The sequence below is a fragment of the Sus scrofa genome, chromosome 14 (genome assembly GCF_054392235.1).
Source record: "Sus scrofa isolate SSC_HxYL_T2T_F1_AM1 chromosome 14, Sscrofa_HxYL_maternal_Yorkshire_Landrace_v2.0, whole genome shotgun sequence".
Classification (NCBI taxonomy): domain Eukaryota; kingdom Metazoa; phylum Chordata; class Mammalia; order Artiodactyla; family Suidae; genus Sus; species Sus scrofa.
Genome location: NC_139396.1, coordinates 130,183,068 through 130,211,067, shown reverse-complemented (window position 1 = coordinate 130,211,067; position 28,000 = coordinate 130,183,068). Strand labels below are relative to the sequence as shown.

General features: G+C 37.7%; 2 protein-coding genes across 34 annotated transcripts in view; both read right to left on the bottom strand.

Annotated features, from left to right (window-relative positions):
* DNTT (DNA nucleotidylexotransferase) overlaps positions 1-27,719 on the bottom strand; it is a 194,228-nt gene extending 166,509 nt beyond the window's left edge. For 2 of the 3 annotated variants that reach the window (XM_084994984.1, XM_084994983.1), the window contains exons 1-6: positions 27,592-27,719; positions 25,031-25,116; positions 9,663-9,811; positions 7,409-7,458; positions 6,751-6,874; positions 830-912 (exon numbers count right to left, since the gene is read on the bottom strand). The gene's annotated coding sequence lies outside the window, so the exon portion shown is untranslated. Of the gene's footprint in view, positions 1-829; positions 913-6,750; positions 6,875-7,408; positions 7,459-9,662; positions 9,812-25,030; positions 25,117-27,084 lie in introns of all 3 variants that reach the window. The other variant, XM_084994985.1, reaches the window with a different exon arrangement.
* Positions 8-28,000, bottom strand: ZNF518A (zinc finger protein 518A). 31 transcript variants are annotated; one of them, XM_084994961.1, is made up of 7 exons: positions 27,592-27,719; positions 25,948-25,995; positions 25,031-25,116; positions 9,663-9,811; positions 7,409-7,458; positions 6,751-6,874; positions 8-6,606 (listed from the first exon to the last, which is right to left on the bottom strand). In XM_084994961.1, exon 7 carries the CDS (start codon positions 6,475-6,477, stop codon positions 2,002-2,004), a length of 4,476 nt encoding a protein of 1,491 aa, XP_084851087.1. In that variant the 5' UTR covers positions 6,478-6,606; positions 6,751-6,874; positions 7,409-7,458; positions 9,663-9,811; positions 25,031-25,116; positions 25,948-25,995; positions 27,592-27,719; the 3' UTR covers positions 8-2,001. The 31 variants fall into 31 exon arrangements, 30 of the variants coding, with proteins under 30 accessions (XP_084851087.1, XP_084851086.1, XP_084851088.1 ...); XM_084994960.1 differs by lacking the exon at positions 27,592-27,719 and adding an exon at positions 27,013-27,411; XM_084994962.1 differs by lacking the exon at positions 27,592-27,719 and adding an exon at positions 27,081-27,411.

Sequence of the window (28,000 nt, the reverse complement as noted above, 5' to 3'; positions counted from 1 at the left end):
TATTGTGTAAACAGAAACTTAAGAGAAATTTAATTGAAGAAAACGTTCATTACAGAAATTAACAATGCTTACCAGTCTTTAAACACCATATACATTATTAATATATACTGTATATTTCCAATCAACTCCATTCTTAGGCTCAATTTAAGAAACACAATTGTAACAGATTTTATACAAAAAATACTTCACTTCTAAGAAAGTAGACAAACTGCACAAAAACAGTACATGTATAATGTGCATAGCAAGATAGCTTGAAGCATCTATGTATGGCTTTCTTTAAAATAAAACTATAGGGGGAGAGGGCCCATCTGGGACCTAATGTTACAGTCAACATATGTAAACTGTTTCACATCTTTTAGGCACTTGCTAACAATAGTGTTCAATCCCTGAAAACTGAATTTACCCAAAAAAAAAAAAAATTGTACATCTGAAATAAAAACCAAAAAAATAACATGGGTAAAGTCTTATATATTCCTTTTAAATTAAACAGCAAGTTTTATTAGTGCATGCACAGAACTAAATTGAAAGAAAATAAACTTTTTATGTCAAAAAAATTTCTGTGCAAAATTTACATAACTGAAAGGTACAAAAATATGTACAGGTTTAAATTCCTTGTTATATACAGAAAAGAAGCCCTGAAGTTTTCTTTCAATCAATGAAAATGTCATAACACTTGTAGTAACCAAGTAACAAAAATTATATGGTATATAATTTTTAACACAAGAACTCCATTATCCAATGATCCAACAAAATTTGATCCAAACTTACAAACTGAAAAGTTTAAATCAATGATTCTGCTGTCGTGAAAATAGCCATTTTAAAATGCTACCTGTTGGGCGCGTCCCTTCAGAATCTGTCCTGAAGTTTTATGCACTGCCACTCAGTCCAATATTAATGCTTCTTCATTTCCAACTGCAAACAATCAGTAAATAATCTGCTTTGGGTTGTCAGTCATACTGAAAAGTTGCTAACAAAAATGATTTGTCCCAATGTGGACATGTTCAAACACTAATAATAAACACAAAAGTATGATCTGCTTTGTTAATCTTGCTTCAAAATATCGTTTCTGAGGAATAATTTTTAATTTTCAAGAAAAGCCATTCCCTTGGAAGTGCTTCTGTGTTTCACTCTTTTTAAAGGGATGGCAACCAAGAAAAAAACTGGCCATTTGGTTCATGGAGACAAACAATTTAAACCAAACAAGCATAGTCCTATGCAAGGGAATCGCTGGAGAATATATAATCAAATTCAGAAAAAATGTTCAAGTTCTTTAAATGGACTTCAAATCAGACCAAGAAAGTTTAATTCTCCTCTCAAGGCTGCCCATCTACTGTGATGCTTGACAGACACTTGGAAAAAGAAAATTATCTTGGAGGGTGTTTCCATCACTGATATGGGACACAGCTTACCAGGAAAAAATATCTACTTGTCAAAAACTCATCAATATGAGGTGTAACTGTAGTGAGTTAAAGGAACTCTAAAAGGAGCCTAATTACCTTCAAAACAACTATGTTTTGCAGATGTGGAGTAAGTTCTTTACCCAAGTTCTCCTAGTGTATCTTCATAAATGATGAGAAACTCCTTCAGTTCCACAGTGAAAGAGCTCTCAGAGGAGCTATACTTACCAAATTCATAAGGCTGGTGGACGGAAAGAGGGAATGGGGCTGTCAGACATTACCCTCTATCAAGAGTCACTAAAGAACTAAACTGGGAAAACAGTTTTATCAAAATTTTCTTTAGCCCTAACTTCCCAAGAACACATTTTTAAAAAATTAAATCAAGGTCCATCTGTGCTGATTAGGTTTCTTTCAAAACTTACATGTGCACCGACAGCATTTTCAATTATCACACTAAAACTTGCGTTCTTCCATGGAAACATAAGCAACTTTTAAATGTTTAATTTCAAGTACTATGTTGAAGTAAAAGTGTCTGCATTAGTAATTCAACCCACTATTTTCTTCTAAGGTAATTACTCTTCTTCTCCTTGGTAATTATGGTAAATTATTCTAACATATTCCAATCACGAGTAGCTTCCATTAAATGTCTCTGCCCATGACCAGCCCAAGTATCCTGATTGTCAAATACTCGACCACAAAACCAACAGTTAAATTTAGCTTTCAAAACGTTTTCAGAGGTAGTTTTCACAATCTGATAATTGTTTTTGCTTGTTTTTTTGAGAGTTAATTTTAGCACAAATCTTTCTTTCACAGAACTAACAGGTTTAAATGTTTTGTGCCTCTTGGGGAAATCATCACAAATTGTTTTAGAAGAGTTACAACAAACTGGTTTCAGTAAAGCATTGATAGTTCTTTTTGACAATGAAACCTTAAGTACACGTCCATTAAATTTAGCAATAGTTTTCATTACATTTACTACTTCTGGTGCATCTGCATCAGGATGATTCAAAACTACCACTGGTTGGTTTCTCCTAGGACATTTCACAAGTTGTTTGGAACTAAAGGGGAAAAGCCGCAAAGTTCTGACTGAATCTTTTGAAAGCCTAGGTTTGCTATATCCAAATGATTCACTGATATCTTCAGGCTTTGCTTTTTCTTTACACTTTCTGTGCAATGCTTTTTTTCTTGGAGGTTCTTGGTAACTATCTCTACACTTTCGTTTACAGTTTCTGTTTCTAGATACAAAGGCAGTTTCAGAATCTTTACTCCTTAAATGAGTTTTTATTCTTGAAAAATTTTTTTTCAAAGTCTTTTTCTTATTGACGCATCTCTCAATTGTACAATTAGTTTTACGTCTTAATACCCTGGCTTCTGAATGGTCAGTGATACATACTGGTTCCTCAGAAGATTCTGGGCATGTTGCAGTAGAAGTTATCACAATTTCATTTGCTGGCATCATATCATCTAGTAAGAAGGGTAAGGCATCTCTAGAAGATTCTGGCTCTTTCTGCTCTCCTCCTGTAGCTGGATGAGATGGTACATTATCTTTCTGCGATGAGGATGCAGAGGATGCAGAGTTGCTTACTGACAGATTATTAGCAGCAGTCACATTTAAAACAGGGTTAAAAATTTTCAGCAATATTTTTTGTGGTGTTCCTTCAGGTTTCTTTGGCTGTATATTTTTATAATAAGTACTATTTTGGACTAATTTAGGCTTAAGCAGCTCAGTCTTATTTGGCATCACACACTTTAAAAAAACAGCTTGTTTGCCATCAGGCAAAAGGGTGTAAAGAGGTGGTTTTGGGAAAATCTTGTTCTGCTGTTTTACTGAATCTGAGATATTCAACTTAGTGCCCTGATGCTCAGATACTGTATTAGGGGTAGGAACAGCTTTCACTGAGGAACTTGCTGGCGTTTTAATAATGTAAGGACCTTTTAATGACAGGGTATTTTCTGAGCTACTTTTCATGCTCAAACAGCTGCCAATGCTGGAACAAAGTGCAGGGGTCAGACAATTACTGCTTGGTTCTACCTTTAAAATAGGTGGTCTGCAAGGCTCTTTAGTTGTAGTTCCACAAGCTTGAGCACTCTCAGTTTTGACAGCAGAAACACCTTCAAGTTTCCCGTTATTAAATGTTAAGATCATCCCAGGTTTCTTGTTTAAGAGAAGAGAAGCAGGAACACCTTGTGTATTAACCAAAGGAAGTGGTTTTCCTGAAGCATGTAATCCAGGCTTGTTAGCAATGTGCAATGGAACAAAAAAGCCTCTTGGAGTCTGAACAAATAAAGCCTTTTTTGGCTCTGAATTTAGAAGTGGACTCTGCATATATAAAGAACCTAAATTTTGTGTAGTGGCTCGCAGTTTGTCTTTTACAAGCTGCTGTGTAATTATTGCATCTGACTGTGTCTTAAGTAATGTGCCAAACCCAGAAATTCTAGGCGTCTTCTCTGAATCTCTCACATCTTGTGACATTGACAGCATTTGTTTTTCTTTTCCACCACATTTTAAATTTGGATCGTTTGTAGGTCCATTAATCCCCATACTACAGGATGGAACTGGGAAGAGGCCTTGTCCTTTCAAGTCTTTTGAACATTCGACTATTTTATCTTCTCTCTCGTGTTTCTGAAATGACTGGTCGCAATGAAGTCTCAGGTCTTTACTTGGAGTGTTGCTAGAGTCTTGTTTCACATCAGGTTTTGCTTTTAATACTTCTTGAAGTAACTGGTTTACTTCAGGGGGCAAAAATTCTGATGCCTGTTGGCTCTGGAGAGAGAAAACAGATGTGATTCTAGGCATCATCGGTGACTCATCACTAGAGATGTCATCCCATTTAGGTTTTTCAGTCAAGCTCTCTAAATTTTGATTTTCATTAGTGTACAGGTTCTGTCCATCAATGTTTTGTCCTTTTTCTAAAACACACTGTTCTTCCATTTCAGCTTGTGTTTTTAAAGTTCCATCTTTAGTATTTAAAAGACTAATAGATGCTAACAGGCTATCTGGATTTGAGCTCTCCTTCCTCACTAGTGATAAAACTGACTCGCTTATTGGTTGTTGAACAACTGTCTTGCTTAATGAAGATTCTTTTTGAGGGTTTTCACATGTTGCTGTTCCTGAAAACCGACGACGTTTATTAGAATTATTAACTTTCGAGTAATTATGAAAAGGTAATGATCCTTGGTTCGAAGATTCAACAGGTAACTCAGAGTTGACATAATTAATGCAATAGTTATGCATATCTCCACTGCTGTATGGATTTGGTTTGACAGTACAGGTAACTTTATCTGGACTTTTAATGGCAGTACCTGATACCTCAGGGTGACACTGAGCAATATGACTTCCCCATAAGTCAACATTATCTCTTGTTTCCACTTTTGTGGTTAAATTCACTGATGCTGTAATCAATTCTGATGTTGTTGGCAAAGAAGATACACTTTTTTCATCATCCATTGTTGGAAGCATATTACTTGTTTGAGATAGCAAAGCCACTTCTTTTTCTGAAGTTACTTTCCCTGAACGTATAGGAGATGAACATGAAAATGGAGTAGATGCCTTCATATAAATGGTATCATTTAACTCCGTTGTTACTCCTGTTAAAAATGCAGTGGTGTCCAAAGTCTGAGGCTGCAAATTTGCAGTACTATGCCTTGTGGCACCTGACTGTGAGCCTGGTAAATATAAATTCTGTTTACTGGTAGGCAACAATTTTATTACAATATGTTGTTTTCCATCCACCATCTTAAAACCCATAAATTTAGCACTGTAGTTAGCAGGAATTGTTATTCTATTATTTTTTACCATTAACACTGTAGGTCCTTGAAGGGCAGTCTTCAAGAAACCTGTAGTAGAATTTGATCCCTCTTCAGCTCTGTTACACTGTCCAGTAGACAGAAGAGTTGGCTTTTCTGACTCTGACTCAGCAGGTTTATCATTATTCTCACAGTATAGTCTTTCGTCCTTTTCTTCATTTATATGTTCTTGAACAAGACGGCTCTGGTCTTCAGATTTAGCCTGTGTTTTGTTCACTTTTTTAAGCACTTGAGTGTTTTTTTCTATACTTCTGTCACTGCCATTGTTGATTTTCTTACGTTTCCAGAATGTCTTCCTTGATGCACCTATTTTGTATCTTTTCAGTATCAACTTAAGTCCTGTTGAAGTCTTTGCCATCCTCTTTTCATATTTGTCTTTTTCCAGTTTTTCTTTTGCATATAAATGTTCTTTGTGCAAAGTTATAACATGTCTTATAAGGTGCTCTCTCCTGGTGGCACCATAGCTACAATATTGACAAGTGAAGGGAAACGTACCAGAATGAATATGAAGGTGCTTCTGAAGCTCTCCTTTGGTTAAACATATATAATGGCATTTATCACATTTATAAAGGACTTCATTATGTCTATGAATGTGCTGAACAAATGTACCAACATCCTGGGTAGAAAATTCACACTTTTCACATTGAAAATTACCATTTACACAATGTGTGGATGAAAAATGCTTCGTCAAGTCTAATAAAGTATATAAATTCTCATTGTTACAAATATCACACTTTACTAAAGTGATTCTATGGGTTCGTCTGTGTTGTTTAAATACCTGGAAGTCATTTGCTGAAAAACTGCACATTTCACAAGGATATGAAGGTAATTCACCATGGTGCCACATTTGAAAGTGTTTCTGCAAATCATTTGGGCTATATCGAGTGCTATCTCGGCACTTTAAACAGTTGAAATTCAGTATTTTTGCAGACATTTTTATACCTTCTTCGACTCTCTCAGACTTATGGAGCAACACACACTCCTCTATACAGTTTACAGTCTTTATACTGATAGATTTTCTTGCAGTCTGTGGTTTATGCTGAAATAATTTTCTGTATTTGTCAACTTCATGTTTCAACAGAACTTCATTTGGAATATTTATCCTGGGCAAAACAATTTTCACATTTTTTAGTTCATAATGAAAATGACTTTCTGAAATTTTTGGCTTAAGTACTGATCTGACAGTATCAACTATCTCATTTTTCACATCATAATCTTTTTTTAAAGTATTCTGCTTTTCATCAAAAAATAAATGTTTCTGTTCAGATGGCATGATTTAACCCAAAAAAATCCCAATTTCTTTTTTTCCTGAAAACTCTTGAAGTTACTTGTAATTTGAACAGGAAACAATACTGTGCCGAGACATCTTCAAAATACCAGGATTTTTCCCACATTAACTCACCTAAAATCAAACAAAGAACTGAAATTTTCATCACAGAAGTATGAGTAAATTTCACATTTTCAGTTCATTTTGACACAAAGGAAAAATGTTGATCAAATAAATGCAAGATATAAAAACCTATTAAATATCTTAAGGACAGCTTACCAAGAAGCAATAATCTGAAGTAGAAAATAACACTGATCTGCATCTCAGGAAATACAAGTTTACGTCCAGCTCTGCTCTGTGACACTGGGCAAGCTTTGAATTCTCTGCACCTCAGTTTCCTCATCTAAAGAAAGCCACAACTGGATAAGCACCCTTAAGCTCTAAGATTTTTATATTAAGTTCATACTACAGTTTTTAAACAGGATTTTAAAAATCTAAATGAGAGCCTTATATTAAGTTCCACTTATGTACATGGTTCTAATAATATACATATACCATTAACTTCCTCAGTTGCTTAATTGACACTATTACCTTGTGAGAATTTCAACAGACTTCTCTGCAGATTTTATACTTCCCTCATGCCTCAGGGATATTTACGTTTAAAATAAACATTTCATCACCTATTTATGTTTAAAATAAACATTACCTGCTCTCTCAACGTATCATTACTGACAAAAAGAAAAGAAGAAATTAAAAGGAGTAGCACATTTCCCTGGGATACTCTTAACTCTATCTACTACCTTCTGGGTTCCCTACCATTTTGGCTATTTGGCTTATTTGGTCCCTAGAACTCAGGCAGATAGATAGCAGCTAGGAAAGCCCTTGGCAGATGAGAATGTATCCATTACCATGTGCCTCCATTAATTCAAACACTTACTGGTTTGTGTTATTCTAGTCAAGTCTCAATCTCTGCATTTGTTTCTTCATCTATAAAATGGGAAAAAAAATTAAAAATTAGTACTTTTTCTACCTCTTTCACAAGGTTGTTGTGAAGATTAAATGAGAAAACATACATAACCGCATCCTGTAAAGTACTATATAAACTGTAGCTACCACCATTACTGTATGTGATTACCATGTATGAGACACTATGATTCAAGGTGTAGAGGAACAGAAAATAGTAGAGTAAGATGTGACAATACACTGCTGAGAATGGAATATGAGTAGAAGGTTCAGTAGCAAAAATATCAAACAGTATATTAGAAGAATTATATTTTTTTACTTTCATGGTCTTACCTATGTATGTGACTAACAGACATAATTAGGTAAGCTAAAAAAATTCAATGTAAATCACATTAAGCTTTATCAATAATGTCTATCCAAAGGTCTCAGTTCTAAATTTCAATTAATCTAATTAACTAGGAACTTCACTGTCTTAAAATCCTTTATTGAGGGTATATAAGTAAAAGTTACATTACTTTACATTACCATTAAGAGCTCAATCTTAAAACTTACGGTTAGGTCTGAAAAAGACCTTCAATATTTTTTAAATATTTAAATATATATATATGTGTATGTATATGTGAGTGTATGTGTGTATATATATATATGCACCAACCTGATAATGAATATTTTTACATACTATGCCTAATACAGTAAAAAATATTAACTGTTTTACTGTATTATTTAAAGCTAAATGTAAAAACTTTTCTTCAAAAATAAGAAAAGTAATAAACAGCTAGAAAAAAGTTCAATGATACCTGGCAGATACTCCAAACCAACTGAAGATTCTCTACAGAGTAGCACATTCTCAATAGTGACAAGCATCATAATCACCTATGGAGTTTTCACCATACCACAATCTGAGGGTGGGGTTCAAACATGTGGAACTTTTTAAGCAAATCAAGTAATAATCACATTTGCTGGGATACCATATTGCAATCATTCTGGACTATCCATAGCCAAGCTTTTCTGTACATAATCAAGAGAAGACAGTATCATAGGTTTCATTACAAATGGTGAACTGCTTCTTATACATGTTTCCAATAATCTATGTGTAATGCTAAAAAATTAGATTTTGATATTCCTAAATCATCAACTCTATTTCAAAACCCTATGTAATTTAAAATTTTTCTTATAAGAAAACACATATCTCAAGTTTGACAACCAGTAAAATGTCATTTAAATAACTCAGTCAACTAACATCAAAAAAATACCAACTATAAACGTGATGCATTTTGATAAGTGTAATGGAAAGATTCAAGAACACAGTCCCCATTAATTTGTATGCCCTTTTCTCACAGACAAAACAATGCTGAAAAGGGGGACTACCTTATTTAGAAATCCACCTAGCTTAAGTTTGATAACTGCTAATTAACACTGAATGTCATTATTTTTATATTTAATGTACAGCATGTTGTATAATACAGTATTAGGAAAGTCTGTATATTTTAAATGTGTGGGGTTATTTGCCCTCAAATTTTAAGTTCTGAGAATCTCTTTTCTCTTCAACTATGCTCAACCTGTTTTACGTGGAAGCAAGCAAACATAATACCTGGTAGCAAATTACACTAGGGTTGCTACTTACGGGAAAAAATTGTGTTGCATACTGTATCTCAGATAACATTAAAAAAAGGAAAGAAACGTTATTATAATTTTAATCTTCTAACCTATTAGCTAATGCTCTTCTCACTACAGACCAACCTCTAACCCACCAACAAGGATTACTGATTTTAAATCTCCCTCCTAATTAAATTACTGCCTTCTATATATGAACTATTATTTTATAAGACTTGACCAACAACTCATCAAGCCTTAAAATAATACCATTCGTTTAAAGTATGACTGGCCTTTTAAAGTTAATCTGAGAGTTTACTGCATCAAGATAACAACTCAAGCCATTCGATTTTTTCCCTCTTCCAATGGCTCAGTAAAACATAAACTAAAAAATGTAATTTAAAAAAAGCCTACAAAAAGGCAAGAAACCAACACATTCCGTACACATGCCACAAGGTGTTTGGAAGGAAAAAGTCCAGAGAGAGGAGAGTGAAAACAAATGCTGACCCACTACCAAGCACCACTTTTAAAGGGGAAGCATGGGAAGGGACACTCATTCAACCGATATTCAATGAGCATCTATCTATTATGCCCTAAGAAAAGAAATAACAATTCCACCCACTCCCTAAACATACCTTGGGAGAGAAGTGAGGGCTTGAGAGGGAGCTTGTGTGAAAGCCCTCTGAAGTGACAGAAGGCTCGGGCTGAGGTATGGGAAGATATCAAATCCAGAGCTTTGAGCTGGGTCCAGAGACCAGACAGAGTTGGGGGTTGCTAGCACCAGCTGTCAGGAGAGATATAAAGAGGAAATCATTTCTGAACAAAAATATATCTTCCTAAATCCATGCTATCTTCTATTTAAGAGTTCTGTCCTCTCTCTACATAAATAAATTAGTATCTCTAAGCTGTCAGAAAAAATTACATTAATTTTCCCTGCTCCATCTAACCAAAAAAACTGAGAACATCTTTATTCTCTAACAATACATCTCAACTCCCAATGTCATCAAAAAAAATAAGCAGGCAGAAACATCACTAGATGCAGCAGCTCAGTAAAAGGAAAATAATCTGAACACTCAAAGACCCTCTTACCCATCCTCCCAACCAGCAGTAAAAAACAGTAACTACAATGAATTACCACATGAAAAAGGAAACCTAAAAAAAAAAAAAAAAAAAAAAAAAAATCAAGTCATAATTGGGAATCTCAGTAAGGCCTGAGCTACTATACTGAGAAAAAAATGTAAACATACCACCATGAAAGAAAGAACAAAATAGATGGGAAAGAAATGATTTTCAAAACAAGAGAAAAAAATTACATCGAGTTTTTTTTTTAAGTCGTGAATTTTAGGAGTTCCCGTAGTGGTCAGTGGTTAACGAATCCGACTAGGAACCATGAGGTTGCGGGTTCGATCCCTGGCCTCGCTCAGTAGGTTAAGGATCTGGTGTTGCCGTGAGCTGTGGTGCAGGTTGCAGACGCGGCTCAGATCCCGAGCTGCTGTGGCTCTGGCGTAGGCCGGCGGCTACAGCTCCAATTCGACCCCTAGCCTGGGAACCTCCATATGCCATGGGAGCCGCCCTAGAAAAGGCAAAAAGACAAAAAAAAAAAAAAAAAAAAAAAGACTTCAATTTTAAAAATCAAAGGCTACTCAAATGCCAGTCAAGTTTATCAGAAAAATATAAAACTCAGTATCTACAACTTATCCTAATAAAATGTTTGAGTTTAGAAGTCAATGAAATAACCCAAGAATTAATTCCATACCAGGAAAACTCTCATATGTGAGGGAAAAACACAATTTTAGATACATAATGATTCAGAGGATAAACTACATCTGTACTTTTTCTAGAAAAATAGTTTTAAGTAAATACTTGAACAAAAATCAAATTTCAGTCAGAAAAAAAGAACTAAAAAAGAAATAATGTTATATAGGAGTTCCCATTGTGGCAGAGCAGAAACAAATCTGATTAGGAACCATGAGGTTGCAGGTTCAATCCCTGGCCTCGCTCAGTGGTTTAAGGATCCGGCGTTGCCGTGACCTGTGCTGTAGGTCGCAGATGTGGCTTGGATCTGGCGTTGCTGTTACTGTGGCGTAGGCCAGCAGCTGTAGCTCCAATTAGACCCCTAGCCTGGGAACCTCCATATGCTGCGGGGTGCGGCCTTCAAAAGACAAAAAAAAAAAAAAAAAAAAAAAAGAGAGAGAGAGAGAAATGTTATATAGGAGAAATATCTGTCAACAATAAAATCTATAAAAGAGCAGTAAATGTAAATATTTTACAATACAGTTAAGAAAGCAGAAAAGACTGAAGGGGAACATTTACAAAATAGCAAGTATACAAGAAGCCCTTAAAAAGAAATTAACAATGGGAAACAGAAGAGGTGACAACAGCAGACGTTGGAAAGCAGATACCTAAGTAGTAAAATGACCTTACAGACCTAAAACAATCCTAGGCAGAGAGCAGGGAAAACTAAGAAGTAACCCATTTTACGCTCTGAATCGTCAAAAGACTTAAGAACTGGTAGCACCAAGTAACTCTGAAATGGGAACAAGGAAGGAGGGAAGCTAAAATAAAGAGAAATTCAGAGAAAGCTGCTTAGGTTTTGGTTAATGCTAAGATTCTCTTCCCCACTCCATCATGCTAGGTGAAGTGCTGGTCCCTCATCACAGCAGAAGTCTGGAGGTTTATTCTCTGTAAAAAGTAAAACAGAAAGAACCTCTGAAATACAGGACACCAGACACAGCTGAGAGAGTGGGTACCATACCAAAACAAGATGATTAAAAGACCATATACATATGAGACACAAACCCCATCCCATGCCACTGTGGGCTCCTAGACTAAAACAGTACTACTGAAAATGTAGTCTGCTGATGGTTCATTAAACATTTGTCACCAGTCCATGACAAAATTTGTACAGAAACTGAGAGTAAGCATTTAGAAACTGTAATGGCAATTTTGCAGTGTTAAGTTTGTGTCTGTTGAATCTAGCAAAACTTTGGGCTTGTATTTTTACGTCCTTTTAAAATTTCGTTTTTTAGTAATAAAGGCACTATGATAATAATCTTTAGATGGGAACATAAGCTGCCACAACCTTCATAAACAAAAGTTTGAAAAAAATATGGTAATTTTTATAAAATAATATAAACATAAATACAAACATATCTATATCCACATACATGCCTGGGAAGGAAGTACATAACTTCTGATTCCCTTCTAGAAATCTACCCTAAAGGTATAATCAGAGATCTTCATAGGAGCAGTGTTTACAAAATCACGAAACTAAAAATAAGTAAAAGTCCATCAATAAATAATTTCTAGGAGTTCCCGTCATGGCGCAGTGGTTAACGAATCCGACTAGGAACCATGAGATTGCAGGTTCGATCCCTGGCCTTGCTCAGTGGGTTAGGAATCTGGTGTTGCCGTGAGCTGTGGTGTAGGTTGCAGACTCAGCTCAGATCCCGAGTTGCTGTGGCTGTGGCATAGGCTGGCGGCTACAGCTCCGATTCGACCCCTAGCCTGGGAACCTCCCTATGCCACAGGAGCAGCCCAAGAAATGGCAAAAAGACAAAATAAATAAATTCTATTCAATGGAATATTATTCAATTTTAAAAACAACTGTAAATCCATATTTATTAATAGGAATATAATCCAAGACACATTAAGTGAGAAAGAGAAAATAACAGGATTATTAGGATTTAATTTGTTCAATTCTCAAGAGATAGAGAATAGATGGATAAACAGACACATGAACGCTATAAGCTATCAATAAGACGTCAAGAATACACACATAAAAATGCTTACAGTAACAACTGATTATTCTTAGGTCTGTGTTTCTTAAAATATTGTCCTTGGATTACCATGGCCTGCATACTGGCATAACTCCCCATCACAGCACAGGCAAACAGCTTGTATTTGGATGTAACAAGAATGACAATCTCTTTGTCCCTAGACCACACTATTATGAAACTTTATCAAAAAGTGGCATGAAGCCATGAAACTTTTGAAATTCTCAAAAGTAAGTAACTTTGTGGTAAACCAACTGAGTTTTTCCTGAACAAACTCAAAATAGTAAACCTGATACCAGTACAAAATTAACAGTGACAATAAAGGTGAAGAAGAAATTAAAACAAAATGGGTATCATTCAATGTTGCACTCCTCTTTAATTAACACACAGATATCCAATCATACCACTGAAAAAAAGACTGTAACGGCTACAAAGATAATGACAAGCACAATACTCAGAGAATGAAGAATTATGCTATTAGATGTCACTATACTTCGTAAGTTAATTCCATGAAGAGAAAAAAATTTTAAATTTAACAATTAATTTGAGAGCCATGAGGTTACCTAAAAAAAAAGGGAGTTGGCACCACCAGAATAGCAGCTATGTACGCACCGTTGTTATACAAATAAAAAGTTGTGGAGTTCTTGTTGTGGTTCAGAGGAACCAAACCTAACTGGTATCCATGAGGATGTGGGTTCAATCCCTGGCCTCACTCAGTGGGTTAAGGGACCGGCGTTGCTGTGAGCTGCAGCCTAGGTCTCAGTTGTGGCTCAGATCCTGCGTTGCTGTGGCTGTGGCATAGGCAAGCAGCTGTAGCTCCGATTCAACCCCTAGTCTGGAAGTTTCCATATCCGGGAGTGCAGCCTTAAAAAGAAAAAAAAAAGTTGTACATAATTTATACAGAAAACAAGTAGTAGTCAAGTAATAATGACTCTTGATCTTGGTACATTGTTAAAAGAAATAGTAAAAACCATAATATCAATCTAAATTTAATTTTTTTCTATGTACTACACAAAGAAATACAGAGCAAGTATAATGTTGAACTATTTTTGCATTATTTAAGCATATTATTCTTTAATAAAGTACTGCTTTTGATATGACAAAATTTATTTTTATTTTCTTTTTTGGTGCTCTCATGGTTCTCTTTTTTGGTATTGATATTATGGAGTATTTGTACAATAAATTGGGGTACCTTCCATCATTTCATCTGCTCTGGAATAGTTCAGTCAACATGAGACTTACCCACTCTTTAAAATTACAAGACTAAGCTAACACACCGTATGGGCCTGGTACCTCTTTAAATTTCAGACATTACCATCTCTGCAAGTTCTTCTATATGACCCATTTCCAAGATTTCAGGTTTTCTACTGCTTGAGTCACTTTCATCAATTTATTTATTTATTTTTTTTTTTCCTTTTTGGCATTTCTTGGGCTGCTCTCGAGGCATATGGAGATTCCCAGGCTAGGGGTCGAATTGGAGCTGTAGTCGTCGGCCTACACCAGAGCCACAGCAATGTGGGATCTGAGCCGCGTCTGCAACCTGCACCACAGCTCACGGCAACACCAGATCCTTAATCCACTGAGCGAGGCCAGGGATCGAACCCGCAACCTCATGGTTCCTAGTCGGATTCGTTAACCACTGTGCCACAACAGGAATTCCTCAATTTATGTTTTCTTAGGAAAAAAATCACATTTTCTAAGTATGCTCCCATAAACCTTACTTTTAACAATCTACCCTACAGAAATAAAAGTACAACATATAGATATATATCAGAACCTAAATGACAATGAATAGGAAAATGATTAAGTAAATTAAAGAATATCCACATGAAAACATTATAAACAAAGAGGTGTATGTACTGAATTGACTTAGAAAAATGTTATTGTGAATTTCTTTTTAGTTTTCAAAAAAGGAAGCTGCAGATTAAGGCATGTAATATACTTTTTAATTAGTAGGAAAGATTCTAATTTTTATGTCAGTAGGAAAGATCCTATAAATACATGTTTGTACACAAATCTATAAAAAGATACCCTCCAAACTATGGATAACAGGTTAATTTTTTTTAAGGAACGACAGTGTGGCACAGCAAAACAAATAAACAAAAAAGAAAAAAATACCACCACCAAACCAAAGCAACAACAGGAAAAGAATCATCAGAGCGCCTAAGAACCTTGATTGAAACCAAGAGGACAATGTCACTATACAAGGCTTTACTGAGGCCTGCCTGTATAGGCAGCTGCTTGCATAGCTTAAACTAATTTTATAACTTATAAGCAAAGGCTCTTAAAACATTAAGTTAATAGATCAGTTGCTTACTTCACAGAAAAGTAGGTTTTGTGATGATCCTTTAAAAGAGTATTGGGACTTATACATGTAGGAAAGAAACAAAGGTTATTTAGACCAGAAAAACAAAAAAGAAACACTGGAAGAACTGTAGGATCTAGATCACAGAGAGAATGTATAATTTGAAGGTTAAGTAAGAAGACTAGAGGACAAATTTGAACTTGAAAGGTTAACAAGGAGCCATTCTTGTTAGTTCATGAGCAGAGAGAATTACAAAAGCCGTATTTTCAAAACTATTTATGCTACTAGAAAGCAAGATATACTGGAGAAAGAGAGCAAAAATATAAGTGAGAAAACTATAAGGACTAAGTAACAATCCAAATAAAAAGTGAGGAACCAGAGAACTGGCAGTATTAGCATTCATTAAGAATCATGGTAGGTACAAATTTTTTTTAAGGTTGATTTGCAAGTAAAATGTCAAGGATAAAGACTTAGAGTGAATCAAAAGGTGCCATGCCTAGAGAGTTTTGTTTGCTTTCTACACCAGATTAAAAAGTAAAAACATTCTACAGCCTTTGGCTTTGGTGAAAAGGTATAAAAAGGAAGAATCTATGTGCTACTCACAGCAGTCTAGTTGCTTAAACATTAAGCAAAAAACTAAAAAACTCTGAGTTGAGTTTAGCCTTATTTGTGACTCAGCATGTAGCTCTGTAATTTGTCACATTACAGTGAGGAAAACTAATATAATTAGTCATTATTTTTTATAACTATTGTATTCCTTGAGTCATCCAATTTTTTCCTGCAGATAACTGAATGCAAAATAGTCATATGAACATACAACTGGAGATAGAACAGAGCAGCAGGCAGCAGGAAAAGCTTACTAAAAAACATAAGGTTCTGCCTAAAAGAAACCAAGAACAAACACAAAAATACAAAAACTCTAATTTTGAAAGCAGAACCTATTTTATTGCCTTCAAAATAACAACTATTGTCTTTTCACGACTTGGAACATTCTGAGATTAATTTTTTGGTAGTTGTTTAAAATTTTTAAAGTTTACCCCAGGAACTAATGTCTATCATTAAACAAGCACAAAATACATTTTGTAGAAATCTATATTGAAAGCCAGATCCCTTCAAATCATTGTGGCCTAATAACCAACTTAAACACAGAAAAAAAGAACTAAAAAGTTAAGTATGAAAATGTGTTCAAGTATGGATTTAGAAATGTTCAAAATGCTAGCATACATGTGAGCCACATACCATTCAGATAGGTTGGTGACACTGGTATACAATTATGAAGAAGTTTAAAATTAAAATGTAAACATACAATCAATTCCTGGCTCCGACAAATTTTATTTTTTATTATTCTATGAAACTCTGACTGCTCACTGCATACATCCACAGTGCCTAACAGTTAAGATGTTTTCTGCTTCCCTACACATACACCTTTATTTACCTTTGCTCATCATGTTTCCTTTCACAAGGCTTGTCATCCCCTTCTCTCTCTTATTCCGGTCAAGCTTCTCTTCTAATTCTATCTTCTTTAGGGACATAAAATCTTCTGCAACACACACTAATCTCTCCCTTCTCTGAATACTCAGTTAAAGGACAGCCACTGCTCATCACTTTATTACAAACTATTTTATAGTTAGTATTATTTCACTTTTAAGTTTTACCTGCTGAGATAACTTAAAAGCTTCTTAAAGACAAGTACTATTTCATATTTCTCACTTATCCCTCATGAAATCCAAGACTGGGTACACAAGGAATTTACACATTCTTAATTCATTTATTCTTTTATTTTCTACTCAAATATCTGACTTCCTATGACTTCAGATTAAATCATTTTACAGCAAATGGTACAGATCACATAAATGTTTTTGCTACAAAGTATCTGATTTAAAACACACATACACACACACATCACTTTTTTTTTTTTTTTTTTTTGGCTGCACTCTCAGCATGTGGAAGCTCCAGGGCCAAGGATCAAACCGTGCCACGGCTGCAATCTGTGCCACAGCTGCAGCAATGCTGAATCCTTTACCTGATGTGCCACACAGGAACTTAGCCCAATCTTTAATATAGAGGAATTAAAGAGAAAAACCAGAACTAACCTGTCCAAAGTGAAATAAAGACCACTGAATTTAGTATGAGAAGGAGAAAAATTATGTTTATCTCTTGTTCATCTTCTGTCATTTTGCTGTGGCAGTGATTTAAGAAAAAATAAGTAAATTTTACTTAAAATCTTGGAACCTGGAGTTCCTGTCGTGGCTCAGAGGTTAACAAACCCAGCCAGTATCCATAACGATGCAGGTTTGACCCCTGGCCTTGCTCAGTGGGTTAAGGATCTGGCATTGCCCTGAGCTGTGGTGTAGGTTACAGCTGTGCCTCAGATCCCACGTTGCTGTGGCTGGCAGCTTCAGCTCCAATTCAACCCCTAGCCCAGGAACTTCCATGTGCCACAGGTGCAGCCCTAAAAAGCCAAAAAAAAAAAAAAAATACACACACACACACACACACACACACACACACACACACACACACACACACACATAGGCACTCATGGATGCAGGGAGAATCAAAAATTTAATGCTACTTGACTGGGAGAAGATGTATCAACATGTAGTCCATTTCCCTTCAGCTTCCCAACATAATATACACTGCTCAATTTTTCTCTGGCTCTATAAAACACTTGTCTCTAGGGACAGAAAAAAAATTCTGGAGTTCCTGTCACGGCTCAGCAGAAATGAATCTGACAAGTAACCATGAGGACAGAGGTTCTATCCCTGGCCTTGCTCAGTGGGTTAAGGATCTGGCATTGCCATGGGCTATGGTTGTAAGTCACAGATATGGCTTGGATCTGGCGTGGCTGTGGCTGTGGCATAGGCCAGTGGCTATAGCTCCAATTTGACCCCTAGCCTGGGAACCTCCATATGCTGAGGGTGCAGCCCTAAAAAGACCCAAAAAAAAGTTAAAAAAAAAATCCATTCCCTATCAAAAAAGTATCCTTTTTTTGGCCTATGTCAACATGCAAAAATTCCAGGGCCAGGGATCAAACCAGCACCACAGTAGCGATATTGCCAGATCCTTAACCTACTGAGCCACCAGGGAACTCCAACCTATCCCACTTTTTGAAAGTTCACTTTATACCATTTCACTTTTATGAAAGTCCTATATTTGTATCTGTTTTTACTAACCAAACGAAATCCAAAGAGGATCCTCACTTTTATGAAAATACACAAAAAGCAAAAACAGCACTTAGCGTTTCCTAGCTAACCACTAGAAGCAGTGTGCACCCCAAGCAGGGAGTGGCTCTACCAAGCTTCTTTCCCAGCTTCTCCTCATCAAAGTGTCAAGCTGCCATACCTTCGAAATATGTCTGTGAACACCCGTGCATCCGTTAGCAGGATGCATCCTAAGGCAATTACTTCTTTATACCATTTCAGCTTACAAAAGATTTCATGAGAACACTCTACTTTCAAATAGCGGGGGAAATCTGTACTTGGTGGACACCACAATCCACCCAGTTATTCAATCCAGAAGTCACGGCATCATTCTCCAGTCCTTCCTCTTACTCCCTATATTAATCAATGGCAAATCTTGTTACTTCTATCTCCAAAATACATCTCGAATTCTTCTCTTCATCCCCAGTGACAGTCCACGGATCATCTTGATTTTAATTAAAATAATGGTGTTGGGAGTTCCCACTGTGGCTCAGCGCATGAACCCAAACAGGACCCATGAGGATGCCGGTTCGATCCCTGACCTTGCTCAGTGGGTTAAGAAACCAGGGTTGCCGTGAGCTGTGGCGTAGGTCACAGATGCAGCTCAGATCCGTCATTGCTATGGCTGTGGCGAAGGCCAGCAGCTGCAGGTCTGATTTGAGCCCTAGTCTGGGGACTGCTACATGCCACAGGTGTGGCTGTTTTTAAAAAAAGGCTTCCTAACTGGTATTCATGCTTCCTCCTTGCCCATCACCGTTCTCTGAAGCCATTCTACACACAGGAGCAAAAATGATCTTAATATAAGATAGATTACATTAACTCCTTAAAATCTCTTGGCCAAGGCTTGCAAGGAACAGTGACATCTGGTCCTGGACCTCTCTCTTCACTTCATCTTGTGACATTCTCCCCATCTGTAAATATACTTCAACAAGCTACCATATATAGTCTCTCAGTTCCTCAAATACCCCTTTCCTAGCTCAGGTCTTTGCCCCTGCTACTCCCTTCTTGAAGTGTTCTTTCTCCCATTCCTCACATGGCTAAACCCTTCTTATCTTCAAGGCAGCTCAAATGTCACCATCTCAGAGAGGGTATCCCAAACCCACAAAAAAAAAATGTTCTCAAAGATCCTGCTGTGATACAGTGGGTTAAGCATCTGACTTTATGAATTCCTGTCGTGGCACAGTGGAAACGAGTCAGGCTAGGAACCATGAGGTTGTAGGTTCGATCTCTGGCCTTGCTCAGCGGGTTAAGGATCCGGCGTGGCAGTGAGCTGTGGTGTAGGTCACAGAGGCGGCTCAGATCTGGCGTTGCTGTGGCTGTGGCTGTGGCATAAGCTGGTGGCTATAGCTCTGATTGGACCCCTAGCCTGGGAACCTCCATATGGCACGGATGCGGCCCTAAAAAGACAAAAGACCAAAAAAAAAAAAAAAAAAGGATCTGACTTCAACAGCTCAGGTCGTTGCAGAGGCATAGGTTCGATCCCTGTCCTGGCACAGTGGGTTAAAGGATCCAGTGTTGCCATGGCATAGGTTACAGCTGTGGCTAGGATACAGTCCCTGGCCTGGAAACTTCCAGATGCCATGGGTGCAGACATTTAAAAAAAAAAAAGAAAGAAAAAGAAAAATGTTCTCCATTTTAGCCCCCTGTATTTCTTTCTTATAACACTTTTTTCCTCTGAACCAAATACATGTCAGTCTTTGTTCTAAATAATGGGACTACAACAGTGAACACAAAAGACAAAAATCCCTCCCCTCATGGAGCTAACATATACTGGTTTTTATTTTTATTTTTTTGTCTTTTTGCTATTTCTTTGGGCCACTCCCGCGGCATATGGAGGTTCCCAGGCTAGGGGTCGAGTCCCAGCTGTAGCCACAGGCCTACACCAGAGCCACAGCAACGCGGGATCCAAGCCGCATCTGCAACCTACACCACAGCTCACGGCAACGCCAGATCCTTAACCCACTGAGCAAGGGCAGGGACAGAACCCGCAACCTCATGGTTCCTAGTCGGATTCGTTAACCACTGCGCCACGACGGGAACTCCACTATACTGGTTTTTAGATAACCAAGTAAGTAAATTATATAATATAGTCAAAGGTGACAAGTGCTATGGGGAAATATAAAGTAGTGAAGAATAGGCAGAACCAGAGTTCCAATTTTAAACAAAGCCAGGGACATCTAACTGGAAAAGGTCTTATTTGAGCTAAGACGTTGAGTGGAGGCAGAGAGCCTCAAGAAAAGAAACAGTAAGTGCCAACACCCTGAGTGGGGAGTATGCCTAACATGTCCAGGGACTAGCGAGAGGACAGTCAGTATGACGGGAACAGAAAGCACCAGAGGGAGAGCAACAGGACGTAATGAGGAGAGCTGCTACAGCATTTTGGATAGAGAAGAGAACATGAGCTGAATTGTTTTTTAAAAAGATCACTTTGGGAGTTCCTGTCGTGGCTCAGTGGTTAACAAATCCGACTAGGAACCATGATGTTGCAGGTTCGATCCCTGGCCTTGCTCAGTGGGTTAAGGATCCGGCATTGCCGTGAGCTGTGGTGTAGGTTGGAGACGTGGCTCGGATTCTGCATTGCTGTGGTTGTGGTGTAGGCCAGCGGCTACAGCTCCAATTCAACCCCTAGCCTGGGAATCTCCACGGGAGCGGCCCAAGAAATGGCAAAAAGACAAAAAAATAAAATAAAAATAGATCACTTTGGCTGCTATGTTAAGTATACAGTATTTGACAGGGAAGGAGAAGTGGAAGCAAGGAGAACACCTGCTTTAGAGATTTATATACCACAAATATGCAGGTAAGAGAAGATGGCTTGGTAGAGACAATGATGCATGGTGAGACTCTGAATATCCTTTGCACAGCCTATAAGATTTGCTGAGAGACTAAACCTGGTCTATGAGAGAAAGAAACATGTCAAAGATAACTGTGGAAGTTTTGATCTCACCAACTAAAGAAATGAGTTGTTTACTAAGAAAAGATGATGTGGGAGCAGTATGTTTGGAAAACATATCAAGAGTTCACTTTTGGCCTGTAAAATCTGAGATGTCTAGTTGACATAAATCCAAGTAGAAATATAGAATGTGTAACTGAATACAGAATGCAGAGGTTTAGGTATAAGATACAATTTGTGTGTATATACATGTGTGTATGTATTTTGTATACAGAAATGAATGGAAATCATCAAGGGGCAAGAAAAAAAGAGACAAAGGTCCAAGGCCTGAGCCTTGAGATACTGTAACATTTAAAGGAAAAAGAAGGGAAGAGCTGGTGTGACTGAAAGGAGTGACCAGTGAGAATGAAGGTAAATTAGGAGAGTGGGATCCTCAAAGCACAAAGTCGTCCCAGAATCGGAATGATCAACTCTGTCAAGTCAGGTATGGACTGAGAATTGACCACTGGAGTTGTCAAGTGCTGGTGACACTGGTTAGAATGGTTTCAGTGAAGTTATAGAGGAGAAAGGCTCACAAGCATGAACTTAAGAGAAAATGGAAAGAGAAGCAGAAATGTAGTACAGACAAGTCTTTTAAGGAGTTTTACTACAAAGGACCAACAGATAGAGGAGCTGAAGTGAATTATTTTTGTTTTGTTTGTTTAAGGTAGGATAAATTACAGTATGATTGCATGCTTATAAAAATGATTCAACAAAAATACTAAAATTAATGTTGAAGTAGAGAAGGAAATGCAGTAGCAATGTCCTTCAGTAGGTGAGAAGGAATGCAATCTACTGAACAAGTGGAAGAGCTAACAAAGATAATTCACCTATAGTTACTAGACCAGAGGGAAAAGATGTCAGCAGGTGGGCAGATGTTACTGTGAGAGGTTATGCAATGAAAAGCCTCATTAAGTCTACGATAGGGGTTGGCAAACTATAGCCAATAGCCTGTGGGCCAATTCTGGCCTGCTGCTTGTTTTTGTAAATTTTCATTGGAACACAGCCACATTCATTCATTTACACATTGTCTATGGCTACTCTGATGTTGCACAGCAGTTGGTAGGTGCAACAGAAACGATATGGCCCACAAAGCCTAAAATATATACTACCTGGTCATTTTCAGCAAATGTTTGCCAACCCTGGTAACATTTTGAGTTGAGGACCAGATAACTGGCCATAAAGAAAGACCTAGGAAACCGCACCATTTAATGAGAGAAGGTCACATTAACCTAATCCACATCATTCCTAATATCAAGAGTTCAAAACAAATATTCTAGGGAGTTCCCGCTATGGTGTAATGGGTTAATGATCTGACATTGTCTCTGTGGCAGTGTGGATTTGATCCCCGGCTCACACAGTGGGTTAAGGGCCAGCATTACCACAGTTGTGGCATAGATAGCAACTGCCAACTTGGATTCAATCCCTGGCCAAGGAACTTGCACATAGTGTGGGTGCAACCAAAAGAGAAAAAACAGAAACAAATACAAATATTCTATGAGTAATAAATTTATTACTCTGATTTCACTCCTATCTCTTTTTAAATGTTTTTGTAACTATTGCTACCTCAGTTTTGAACTGGCTTTATCTCTAGGGAGGAGACATGGTTTTGCACCATACTAAGAGATCACTTAAAAATGGAGAAGTAAGGAGTTCCCATTATGGTTCAGTGGTTAACCAACCCTATTAGCATCCATGAGGATGCAGGTTCGATCTCTAGCCTCGATCAGTGGGTTAAGGATCTGGCATTGCTGTAGCTGTGGCATAGGCCTGACGTTATAGCTCCAATTCGACCCCTAGCCTGGGAACCTACATGTGCAGTGGGTGTGGCCCTAAAAAGCAAAAAAACCCACCAACAAACAAAACAACTTCCATTATGTTTTTAAAATATATCGCTATAAAAAAATCTGTAAAACGCAGAGCACAAAAGCAGCCATAATCTCTCCCTACTATCTCCTTCTCCACAAAATAACCACTTACAACAGGTCGATGGGTTTCCTTCTTGTCTTTGTTCTATTTGTTTGTATCATTTGACCTAATTCACATTGTGGAGAGAGAGCTGTCCTTAGGGTTTTACTGTAAAGGTCAATGGATCTAGCTAAGTAACAAGAAAGAGCCAACTTCCAACATCTCAATTTTAATTAGGAATTGGTAAAGATTTTAACATATTTTGAAATAAACTGAAATCCTATAAAGTATTTGTTTTCAGCTATCACCATTTCTTGAAATAAGACCCATGTGAAACCAAATGAATTTTCCTAAGCTTCAAGTCATTCCAATATTCTGATACTTGTTTCATGCAATCACACCAATCATGATTCTACAATTTTACTCAGATTTTTCCCACAATTTTTAAGCTGGAATAACCAAATCATTCTGGTCAGTCACCATATAGCAGCCTCTAATTTACTTCATTATATTTGAAGATTTCACTGTTTATCACATTACTTTTTCTGAGTAGTTTGGCTCAAACATAGGAAAACTCTCAACACTCAGAATTTACTTTATTCAGGAGCAACACAGTACCCATGTGAATCTCTTACGGTAAGAGAGCAAACAAATATTATATAGGAAGAAATGATGCTGGTAAATGAAATAAATGTCAACCTGGTACCTCAACTCAGCTTTGTTGCCCTCTACTTTAAAATTTTAAAAATTATGTCTGTGAAAAATGGCCTAAAAAAAAATCCATTTGCTAGTAAAGTTCATAGAACATAGTTATGATTATTAAATAATATAAGCTGGTGATACAGTCTAACTTGGTTATGTTAGTAGTTACATACATAATCTTATTCCTAATTTTGGGTTATATTTAGGGGTATATATTTGGTGAGGGGAATTATATGATACTGTGCTATTCCAGAAATTATCCAACACAAGCATGTCTTTCAAAGGTAGAAAAGTCATGTTTTTGCACAAAGGTACAATATTTTCCACTGAGTACAAAACCTTCCTCATTATACCACAGACTTGTTGGCAGGTACTTTTCCTTCTTTTTGTCCACACCACGATATTCAGATGACCGTTTGCAGGAAACCAGTCATAACTCTATAGTGATTCCTAAGTCCCATTTCTGACTCAGAATTAGATATTATTAATCGCAATACGAATATACGTTAGATAATTTTTCTTTAGGTACACTACATGAGCTTACTAGAGCAAAAGAGAAACACTTTCTGACCACTTACACAGCTTCAGAACATCTTCCTACCATATTTACCTCCATCATTCATTACTCAGGTACCCTTAATGCCATCTTTATATTTAGAAGAATGATAACATAAATTATGAAACACAGAAGTTCCCATCGTGGTGCAGCAGAAACAAATCCGACTAGGAACCATGAAGTTGCGGGTTTGATCCCTGGCCTCACTCAGTGGGTTAAGGATCTGGCGTTGCCATGAGCTGTGGTGTATGTAGGTTACAGATGAGGCTTGGATCTGGTGTTGCTGTGGCTCTGGCATAGGCTGGCAGTTGTAGCTCCAATTAGATCCCTAGCCTGGGAACCTCCATATGCCTCACGTACAGCCCTGAAAAGATAAAAGACAAACAAACAAAAAAAATTATGAAATATAAACTGTGCCATCTTTATATTTAGAAGGAAAACATAAACTATGAAACAAAAAAACTATCTTTTGCTTACATTAAAATGAAAACTCATATATTTTATTTTACTCAGGCCAGAGATAAAACTATAACTTAGGAAAATTCATGTATACATTAAGTCTAATATTGAAACAGATCACTACTTAATAGACTATATACTAAAGCACTTTGATCTTCACCATACCTCTTTCTTCAAGGAACAAAAGGCACACAATTTAACGCTTGGACAAAGCCACAATCAGGAACAGAGATCAAAAGAAGAGATGACATCTGGAAATGAAGACCAAGATTTTAAAACTTTAACTGCAAAAACTGTCAGTAAAACATTTTTTAAACTTTTGATTCAATTATGCTTCATAGTCAATGTATTTGTATACCTTTTGAAGAAAAAAAAACCTCTCTCCACTTCGACAACCTATCCTTGACACCCAGTGATGTCATAAATTTACAAAGGGTGCAAAACTAAAAACTTAGAAGACAGCTTAGAATCAACCTAATTCAATTTCTTCACTTATTACAAGATACACTGAGTCTTGTCCAAACTCACAAAGCCAGAGCTAGAATCTAGATCTGATTCCAACCCAGATATCCCACCATGACAATGCTACCTCTTAATAGCTAACATTCCATGAAAACTGCTTACCACGTGAAGCCAATATCCCATACAGAACTGAAACACTCATAGCCTACACCTGGGATAAGATAATTAAGAAAAATTTCAACTTCAACTCTTTTCTTTTGCTTATAGCACTCTGCCAAAACACTTTTAATAGAGTAACTGAAGGAAACTGGGCAAGATGCAAGTCTCTTATCGTTAAAAAAAAAAAAAAAAAAAAAAAGTTGTATTACATGATCTAGAGCACGCAATGCTTCAACAAGAACAATTACAAACAGAAAAGCAAATGATAAAAGTACATTAAAAGGGAATTTTTAAAGTATATTTTAAAGCCAACCTTTATACTTAAGTTAAAACAAATCCCCTATGGAATGTTTCAAGATATAAAAACTTTGGGGATCACTATATACTATACTATTATCAGAGAGGATAGGAGAGGATTTGAAGTGTGATGATAAAAATCTCAAGCATTTAAAAGCTCATACATTATCAATGTGCACAGTAGATGTTCATCGTGTTGCTGTCCTTTCACCCTTCAAAAAAAGACGAAACGTTTTAAATTGGTATTTATACTCACTTTTGCAGCAACAATAAGGAAAAATTTCGGTGTACCAAACAGGTTATTAGATACCTACATTTTATCCCTCCCAACCTTTCGTTAATTTTCTAGATCTGGGACTCATTTATGACAATTTTAACAAAAATCAACATGGTCTCCTATGTTCATCGTTGTCATGAAACGATAACACCTTGAAAATGTTAATACAATGCAATGTCTTCATGAATTTCAGGAAAACACAGTTTTGCTAAAAGATAATGAACTCATTTGATTTGCAGTTAAACTCTGAAAAATGTTAGGATATTTCACTCCATCAATTTAAGTGGTTTCTATCTCTTCAACTTGAGGACAATACTTTAGAGTACACTCAAATCAGATTCCTTCCTGCATAAAAAAAACCAATTCAACCGTATCAGTAAACTAGGACCAACATAGACGCTCAAAGTTAATGAAATTCCTATCCAGATGTACAGTTTGGTGGCATGTTTCATCATTGTGACAGCCGTACAAAGTTCAACATTATCATGGATTCTTTAAACATTGACTTAATTTTATTTTTCTAGGGTTAAGTTTTGATATCCAAACATTCTCAACAAATGTTTTCGCTAAAATAGCTCACAGACACTACATGCCCCCAAATTTAAACCTAAAAAGAAAACTGAACCTTAACTTTTGCATTCGGAACCTTAATGCTACCATATCTATTTCATTGGTCTACTTAAAGAGTTATAACATTTTACCTCATATATATTCACCCTATATATTTTCAATTACCATAGCCATCTAGAAATAGACTGTCTACTTGACAATGAGGACATCATGTTAAGAACAGACTTAAAATGGACCCTACAAGTAAGAAAGCCAGTTAAAAAGAAACCCATCTGCCACTGGGTGTGGTTGGGGTCTGCACGGAAGAGCGCCCTCGGCCAACTCTGGGGAAGAGAGCGCGCGCCAGAGAGCTGAACATATCTGCAAAAAAAAAAAAAAAGACCTCCAAAGACCACAGACTGGACCCACAATGGGGACGCCGTCGAGTCGGGCTGCCGTGGGCCTGCGAACCTACAGCTTGAGGGGTGCGGTCTGAGGGGTGCGCAAGCAGTCTCCACCAGCCCCGGAACGCCGAGTGGGTGCTTCGAGCGCCGCGCGCCCCGCTCCGTCCCAAACACCGCGCCCGATCCGCCCCTTCCTCTGGGCTTCGGCTGCCCCTCGGACGCGCGGAGGCACACTGCGCCGCGCTCCCGCTCCCGCACCAAGACTGTGGAAGAGTGCGGAGCTCGAAAACCCCCGACGTAATGCAAGCCCGGGCTAATAAGCAGAAGGTTAGCTCTAGCAGCCTGCAAGAGCGCCGAGTAAAAGGACCGACTTCTCTAGAAAAACTTTGCGACAAGTTAGGCGGAAGCGCTGAATGGCCGGGACTATTTAACAGGCGCTTCCTATCACAAGAGGCGGAGCCCTGAGCGGGTTCAGGGCACCCGGCTGCCCCCACAAACTCGCCTTTTGCCCCCTGACTGGCTTTGTAGACGTCCCGACATTCCTATCAGGTCTGGGCGGCCCCGCTCACGGGGAATACCTGTCGTGGTCCCCATTGCCCGCGAGTCCCTGATGGCGGCCATTACGCTTCCATCCGGGTATTGCCGAAAAGCCGATCGCAGCGCTACCGGGAGCGCTCGCTGCGGCGGAGTGATCCGTGCCGCACCTGAGGCGAGCGGAAGAGGACGGAGGCCGGCAGGGTCCGCGCCTCACCCTGGTGAGACTAGGCCACTAAACTGGGCTTGCCGCTGACCTCTCACATTAGCGCGCTTCTCTGGTGCCCGCCACGCCAGTGACTCGCTCTCCCCCTTGGCTCACCGGCAGCTGGAGGGAGCCTACTGCCAATGGAATGGGAGACACACTTCCACTCTATGCTCTTCAGAGAAGACACCAGAAGCAGGAACTGTGCTCTTGGCAAACCCTTGCTGACTGGGAATGGTCTCAACCCT